Below are 9059 nucleotides of genomic sequence, written 5' to 3' on the forward strand. Positions count from 1 at the left end.
TTTGTAATTGATTATCAAATTTTTATAAAAAACTTTCTATAATTTTTATAAGTTTATAAGTACATATAAACCCTTGAGAGATAGATATGTAAAGACGTTTTAAATTCGAGCAAAATTACTTTATCAAAATAAAATAAAATTACTGAATGTTTTTAAGATTTCTAATCATTTTCAGCAATTAATATTAATAAACAGTCACAAACAAAACCTTTTACCAGTGTTGTACTTGATACAAAAACCTACTAACGTTTTCGGCCTCCACCAAGGCCTTCTTCGGGTGCTGAACTGACCGGAATCCCCCTTGGACCGTTAGAACGATGCTTCCCGAGTAATAAACGTTATACGTATCACGTTTCACCCCTCCGCCTGGCTCCGTTCGAATTCTTCGAACAGGTACCTCCACGCACACGCGATCGTATCCTCTTCCTTAAAGTTGATACGGGTGCCCCAAGCACCTGTATCGACTTTGACGTTAGTAGGTTTTTGTATCAAGTACAACACTGGTAAAAGGTTTTGTTTGTGACTGTTTATTACTCTCTCCAGTGTTGATAGTTAGAACCCATCATGTCCAGATGTAAAGCTATTTTTAAGTTTTAAACAGTAAAATACAGAAAAGAAATTTTCATTTTTGCAATACCCCAAAGTGAATTATCCCTTGTTGAATGTCATGGAGGCCATACTATCAGACCCACATACATTGAATCTTTCATACTAACACAAAACTTTTTTTTTGAAGAAAAGAAATTTGACAACTGGATAACCTTGATCAAATATATAATTTAAAGTTAAAATTTAAAATTATCTGTAAATAAAAAAAAAACAAGCTTTTAAAGATATTTGGCAAATTTTCAACAGGTCACTTGAGATATAAATACACTTTTATTTGTTAAATCGGTAAAATATCCAAAGTTAAACGCACACTTGTAGAACTCTCTTGATCTAATTTTAACTTGAAGCCATGTGGCTTTTTGATGACACTGTAAATATTGTTAGGCATTAGGTTTACGTTTCCATGCTATCAATGTTTCATTTGTAAAATGTCTATATTCTAATTTGTATACATAAAATGTGTATTAAATTCTAATTTGTATATGTTATTCTGTTATCCAAACATTTAAACAGGACATTAAAAAAATTGTCCAAGTTTTACATTTGCCCATTACAATTTCTCGATGCATGCACCTTGTGTCACTTGGCAGACATCCAACCAATACTCAAATTCCTATGCTCACGGCAGCAATTCTGTTGTCACTCCTCCTGCAGCAACCACAATTCTACAGATTACTCATGTCGCACGATGATGAGCGATTCCAAATTTATGAACTGCAGAACACAAAATGCCTTCTGTGCTGCTGAACTGCTATTTTTGTTGACAGTGCTTCCTAGAGGTAATAGACTAGATTGAATGTGAATGGAGATGAAACTTGGCAGTTGGTAGCAAACCCTATTGGTTGATGTAGTGGTACATTGCATACTTCACAGACAATAATTAACACAATTACAGTAATTTAAAATGGTAGCATTCATTTTGGAAGATTCAGTATAATCAAAAGATAAGTGGTGAAGAAATACTAGTTCTGTGATGTCCTTGGAAAACATAATGAATGATGTCAAAGGCTATAGCCATACTCTTGAGTTTAAGCTACTTATAGCTATCTTATACTTTCCATTTCCATAGTTTTGAAATAAAAAAAAGTATAGGCAAGCAATACAGCCTATACTTTTTTATCTCATATATTGTACTGTCATATGAACCACATCAAAAAAATGATGACAAACTGGCAATTCGCATCTACTTTGTATTAGTTTGTGTGCCAAAGCAAACCTAGATTTAAGCTGAAACATAGCTGTAATCTCAGATGTTTACCATTCATCCATATTTTCCAAAGGAAACATGGAAACATGAAATGTGATTTCTGAAATCACATTTCTCCATTACTAAGAGTTTAAAAAATGAAGCTGAAGATGAATAATAGAAAACATTTCATTATTAAGGATAGATTTTATATCATCTTTACATTAAATATATTTTTTTAATCTAATAGGACTCAAAAATTTTAAATTCTGCTTATGGCTTTAAAAATTTGAAAACCATTTTTTTTTTTTTAAGTCGGTTTTTGTATAAACCCTAGTAGATGTAGAATGATTCACATTAGCTGCTACTTGTCTTAATGACTTGCCAGATCCATATACAGGTATACCTTGAGTTACGTCGTTCCCGATTATACGTTATACGTTTGTCAAAAAAGTATACGGAAAAATAAAAATCAAGTTTAAGTCAGTTTATTCGACTTTAAATCTGTCCGCCACAAACATTGAAATCGTAATATCACTACAAAAGCGTTGAAAGCACATAAAATCATATTAAAAATTATGTACATTTACATTAAATGTTAATATAATCATCATAAATCCTAGAGAACGAAACATGAAAACATCTGTGTTTCTGTGTTGTCGTCTTATTTAGCGGTCTTTAAGTGCTCATTATTGGCGTTTACTTGTGTAGTTACGACGTAAGTCGTAACTACACAAGTAAATTCGACTTACGTCGCCTCTCCTGGAACCAATTACCGACGTAAGACGAGGTATACCTGTAGTAAATGTATTTTGTGAATTTCTTGTTCTGTTAGACTGCAAAACCACAAGACGCAAGACATTTTTAAAATCCCTTCAAAATTTCTACTGTTTAAATTTCCACCGTATTTGATTTCAAAATTATTATTGCCCTCTATTGTTATTAATAAGAATAGCAACTTAAATTTACATTTTTTAGCCTGTGTTTATAATTCTGTTACAAACTTAAAAGCGGTCAGCAAATAAACACATAAGCACTTAACACCTTAATTTGTTGCTGAGAAGACGATTTGAATACAAACGTTCAAATTGTCTTCTCCGACAAATTAAGGTGTTAGGTGTTTATGTAATTCTGTTACAGTCCAAAATTAAAAAATTGAAATAACTTTTAAACTAGTAATCATTTTAATATAAAAATTTACCAAAATGTAAATTATATTTAAAATCTGTAGCTAAAAGTAATTTTTATAGATTTTAACCTAATATTTAAAATAATTCAAAAAACAGGCATGTTTATACTTTTGATACACTAATTATCCTAGTGCTTTCAAGTTCTTCCAACCTATCTTCAGAAATAGTCAATTACCGTGTAAGCACTAAAATGATCAATGGAGTTTATAACTGGGATTGGTTTTTTAGAAAAAGCCATTTTCTGATAGGTGGTGGCATATTGACCAATATTCTTAGTATGATTTTTAACTGTTAATGTTTTTTTTTTTTATATTGACTGTTCCTCAGGATAGGTTGGAAGAATCCAAAACTCTACAAGTTTTCAAGCAACTTATTCTATTTATCATATCATAAAGATGCAAAATGAATAACTATATTGTAAATTAATGTTATCTCAGTGTTAATCACTGTATCTACATAAATGTTCCAAATATATATCGTGTTAAAGCTAGATTCGGCCTGTTTTCTAGCGGTAAAATCAAAGTAATTACCATCACATAGTGGAAAACTGAAAATGTTCTTCTCTCGTATTTTCAATAAAGATATAATTATTGGCTACATGCAAGCTTTTTATCATTCCACACGATAATTTGCTATAAAGCACACAAATACGTAGAATGATAAAAAACGGTACTATATTTTTCCCTTTATGGCCTAGTTTTTCTATACTAATACAGGTATACCTCGAGTTACGTCGTTCCCGTTTATACGTCGTTTGTCAAAAAAGTATATGGAAAAATAAAAATCAAGTTTAAGTCAGTTTGTTCAACTTTAAATCCGTCCGCCATAAATATTGAAGTCGCAATATCACTAGAAAAGCGTTAAAAGTGCACAAAATCATATTAAAATATGTACATTTACAGTAAATGTTAATATAATCATCATAAATCCTAGAGAACAAAACACGAAAACATCTGTGTTTCTGTGTTGTCGTCTTATTTAGCAATCTTTAAGTGCTCATTATTGGCATTTTTCACTGTAGTTTCGATTTACGTCGTAACTACACAAGTAAATTCGACTTACGTCACCTCTCCAGGAACCAATTACTGACGTAAGGCGAGGTATACCTGTAAATACAACCAATTATCCATTTTATAGAATATGTCCAATATAAAGCTGCAGAATCTAAACATTTGCAACTCTTAATTGAAATTTTTTGAAACAAACTAATACAAACAATTGTATGACATTAAATTTATTATTTATACATGAAATTACATATATTTCATCCATTTACAATTTCATTATTTAAAATACAAATTAATGTCTTATCTTTCCAATAACAAAAACAATCCTTTTAGGAAAATTAATTCATTATATTAGCGAGGTTGAGACCGAAGTTTTAAACGTGAAAACAAGTATGTCGGATGTTCGGCGCCACTTTCCTGTAAGCCTAGAAGTTTGACAATGGCGTTTGGAAAGTCAGTGGAATCATGCTCGACATTCCAAATGCCATTGTCAAGCTTCTAGGCTTACAGGAAAGTGGTACTGAACATCCGACGTACACATTTTCGTGTTTAAAACTTCGGCCTCGACCTCACTATTAATGCATTTAATTTGACTGGTATGTCAAATTATTAACAATATAATAAACTGCAGCAATATATTAAACATAACTAAAATATGGATATGTCTACATTACTACTGTTCATATTGTAAATATTGCTGCGAGAAAGTTTCCAGTTCGCTTCCGAGATAACCGGCTTTGTTTCGGAAAATTCTGGCAGCCGTTCCGGACTTGTCCAACTTTTCTATATCATTATCTAAATCTTTAACTTCTATTCGCATATCGGTAATAACTTCATCAACCAAGTGGCCAAGTCTTGCAAAAGTGCTAGACAGTTCTTGCTGAACCTGATGACTGCAATTTGCGCTTGTCAAGTCAACTATTAGTCGTAACTTGCGTGTTGCATGATTGACGTACTGCTTTTTAAATGCTCTCTCCTTCGCTTTATTTGTCCACGTAAGTCGTTCGTATAGATACAATAATCCATAAATTCCGAAGCTCACGGCTATCACTCTCCAACCCACAGTTCTGACTAACAGACCACCAATAGCTAATGCACCAACAGCTGTTTGGGAAGAAGGTGAAACTAAGGCAAGCTTTTGAACTAATGCTAAATAATCAGGACTGACTTGTGGCAGTGGTTTTATTTCATTACTGGGGGTCTGTGGAGTGGTAGGAATTGGTCTCGAAATATTTCTAAACTGATTCAACGTTGCTTTTGTTTGTTGAATACCCAAGAAACGTCTCATCATATTTGTTAATCCGAGAGAAAAACGAAATTCTAAATCTTCCTGAAAATCTGAGCATAAACTTTCGCAATTAAGGCGATACAAGACTTCAAAATTGTGACGTGGTAACACGTTCATCATTTGTTGACGATGTTCTTGGGGTAAGAGAGTCGAGATTCGCTCAATCATCTTTCCCTGAGAGCTTTCAACCAGACTAGCTAAGGTTGAAGACAGCCTTCCTCGCATATTACTTCCCAAGCCACTTTCGATATGAGCATTCATTTCTTTTTTATACACGCTAGTAACCAAACTATCAGGATGAAAAGGTCTTTCAAACTCATTGACAAGTACAGCTAGTTTTTGTATTTCTTCACTCAATGCACTAGCTACTTTCTGTTCTACTAGTTCGACTAACTGTCCAATCTGGTGTTTTATTTCATCCGTCAATAAATTCAGCTGTTGCTCCGTAAAATCAAGCTTATCCCATAATTCTTTTCTCTGCATCAATCGTTGTTTTTTCAGATCATTGGCACCTTCATAAACACTATCCATAATGGCCCAAAGATTGTTTGTTATAGCCTTCCCTTGTTGGGTATGCTGTTCAAATTTAGTTTTAACAGCAGCTTTAGAAAGACATTCTTCAAATTTTCTTTCAAAATCTTGAAATTCAAAGAAACGATTCTGAAAACCTTCTATCATTGAGGCACCTTTATGAGGAGGAAGACCTTTTTGTTGTTGTAATCTTGCTTGGAGCACCTCCTTTGCCGAAACAAAGAAGACGCGATCCTCCGCCTGCTGCCGACTGACAACCTTTAATTCGTCAACGAGAAAGCTAACGTTGCGATCCATATGTTGCTTTCTTACTTTATCCAGAAATTCGGGCTCAGAAGCAGATGCGTCCCAACGATTATTTAGGATGAAAATATTAGGCTTTGAAAGTCGTTCGCTTACTTTATGAAAGAAATTCTTTTCCGTCAGCATCAGCGTCGATTCCGCATTTGCAACCAATACGAATACATCCGCATCGAGGCAATGTTTATCAATCCATTCGTCTAAATTGGGCGAAACATCTATGCCCGGACTATCGACTAAAACTACGTCATCTCTCAAGAGAGGACACCTATCCTTAGGCCAAAATATTCTAACCAAAGTGCTCTCTCCCAAATTTTCCGAATTGAGAGCATGAGCGAGTTGAGCCACCGACTGCACGTTCTTTTTCTCCACGGAATCTTCGGTCATCAGATAAGCCTCGGAATTATCCGAACCCTCGACCTGCAGGAAGCAATTTGTGGTGTGGCCGAGACCGCTGGGAAGGATCTTATCCTGAAGCATGGCATTGATAACGGAGCTCTTTCCGTTACTCGTTCTTCCAAAGAACGCCACCTTCATGTGATCCCTGGCCAATACTTCTCTAATTCCGCTGACTTTTTCTTTAAACTGTGCCACATCTTGAATGTGCTGTAACGAAACAACGGAGCCATGCGGTCCCAACTCCACCAGAAAATCGTAACTTTCGTCAACATAATCACGGATTCCTACAAAGACATCGTTTATCTTCTTCTTCGCTAGGACGAATATTTTCAGTGGAGAAATGACAACTTCTTGCATTCGTCTTTGTTCCGAATTCGAATTCTGCTTGTTCTGGGTTTGGCCTGGTTGACTCGGCGGGTTAGGTTCGATTGGACTCAGTGACACTGATCTACTTAAATATCCTGCCATTTTCGCATCAGAACATATACACAAATAGCTAATTCATTATTCTTCTTATCTCAGATTAATTAAGAATCTACCGAATTAAAAATACACAAAAAATATTTCTAGAAATAATAACAAGAAATTCTAACCATCACGCAATTTTCTTCCTTTACAAAGACAAAGCGCCCTCTACTGATATTTTTTTTCTGGAAAGTAATTACAATAATAATCGTAAAAAATGTATTTAATTACTCGAATAACGTTTATATATTATATATTAAAATTAAAATTTATATTAAAAGTCCTATATAATATTAATAGATAAAAATTTCTTAATAATTAAATAAATTACGTAATCAATAAAATGATGAATTTACGACGTCATTCCGAAATCATAAACTTTGTGTTAAATGTCTACCATGTTACTCATTTTAATATAAATGTATAAATACAAATGAAATTCTCTGTCCGTTTAAAAGAATAATAGGCTATTTTCGCAGCTACGTGATTGGAAGTGTGGGTTCGAATCTAGATAAGGCGGATCTTCCCCCTACTGAAACTCTTTAATTCATTTTGGAAAGATAATGGCCGCGAAAATTAAAATAAACACACTATTTCATTGTTTTAGTAAATTCGGGAGTTGTCTAATTTAAATTGTAATCAAACGTTGAAAAAATTATTTGTTTATTCAGGCAATCGTTCGCCTTCCGACGGAAACGCGCGAAGCGAAGATGAAGAAATGTTAATAGGAGAAATATATTTATTTTATTCATTTATGAATTTATGGTACTGTACAATTCAAGAAACTTTTTGATTTACAATATTGAAATAAAAATATTGTTTCTTTTAATTTCGATAATTTTTGTTGTAATAATGGATCTTGTATGATAATACAGTATATTGGCGGCCGGATGGCCGAGCGGTCAAGGTTAGCAACCTGCCGCCCTGGGGGACCCGGAATCGAATCCAGACGGGTCGGAAAATCCCCAGGAATTTTTCGGGGGGTGGTCCGTCCGGATATGTCAGGCCCCGTCCCTCACCACCCAGCCGCCCCATTGTGGGCTTCGCTGAACTCATAATGGGCTTGCTATAAGAGGCCCTCTTAGTGCCCACAGGGCGAAAAGAGTTACAAAAAAAAAAAAAAAAAATACAGTATATTGAAGACAATTGAAATTAATAGACGGGTTCATTATTTCACAGAAATTAACTTGCCGTGTATGTTCAAAAAATAAAATGACCACGGACATCAAACGTTTTTACCAAATAAAAGGAGAAATCGATTCGTTCCTTCGGTCGAGTAATTGAAGCCACTGATAGAATTACAGGCAAAGACGTAGCCATAAAAGTTGAAGATAGTAACACGATGCAACCGCAATTGCTCTACGAAAAGAAAGTCTACAATGCGATCCGTACGAAATTTCCGAAACTAATTTGTTACGGAGAGATCGGGATTATAATTTCTTGATAACCGAATTATTAGGTCCAAGTTTATAAGAGTTATTCAAATATTGCAATAGCGAATTCTCGCTAAGAATGACATTAATGCTGGCCATGGACATGTTTAATACTCACGAAGGAATAGAACAAAGTCAAAGAGACAACGTGGAATCTCTCGGATACTTCATCATCTACTATCTGAAAGGTTCTCTTCCTTGACAGGGTGTGAATAAGACGGCCGGATGGCCGAGCGGTCAAGGTGGCAGCCTACCGCTCTGGGGGACCCGGAATCGAATCCGAACGGGTCGAATAATCCCCAGGAATTTTTCGGGGGGTGGTCCGTTCGGATATGTCGGGCCCCGTCCCTCACCACCCGGTCGCCCCATTGTGGGCCTGGCCGAACCCATAATGGGCCTTCTAAAAGAGGCCCTCTTAGTGCCCACAGGGCGGAAAGAGTTAAAAAAAAGGGGGGTGTGAATAAACCTACTAAACAACAGAAGTACTGTCGTGAATTAATTTTCGTAGAGAAACCTGATTAGAAGTACCTGAAAGGGATTTTACAAAGTGCCATTGAACGGAATGGTTACCAATTTGACAGAATTTACAACTGGACTATGAAAAAATTTAAAGAAAACTCACTCTAATACAAAATGGCCAGATGCTAATTG

General features: G+C 35.0%; 1 protein-coding gene across 1 annotated transcript; it reads right to left on the bottom strand.

Annotated features, from left to right (window-relative positions):
• Positions 1–4203: 4203 nt before the first annotated feature.
• Marf (Mitochondrial assembly regulatory factor) lies at positions 4204–7125 on the bottom strand. Its single transcript, XM_067277984.1, has one exon. The coding sequence runs from the start codon at positions 6976–6978 to the stop codon at positions 4666–4668; it is 2313 nt and encodes a 770-aa protein (XP_067134085.1). The 5' UTR covers positions 6979–7125; the 3' UTR covers positions 4204–4665.
• Between the last annotated feature and the right edge of the window lie 1934 nt (positions 7126–9059).

The sequence above is a fragment of the Centruroides vittatus genome, unplaced genomic scaffold, assembly GCF_030686945.1.
Source record: "Centruroides vittatus isolate TY-2023 unplaced genomic scaffold, ASM3068694v2 contig_786, whole genome shotgun sequence".
Classification (NCBI taxonomy): Eukaryota; Metazoa; Arthropoda; class Arachnida; order Scorpiones; family Buthidae; genus Centruroides; species Centruroides vittatus.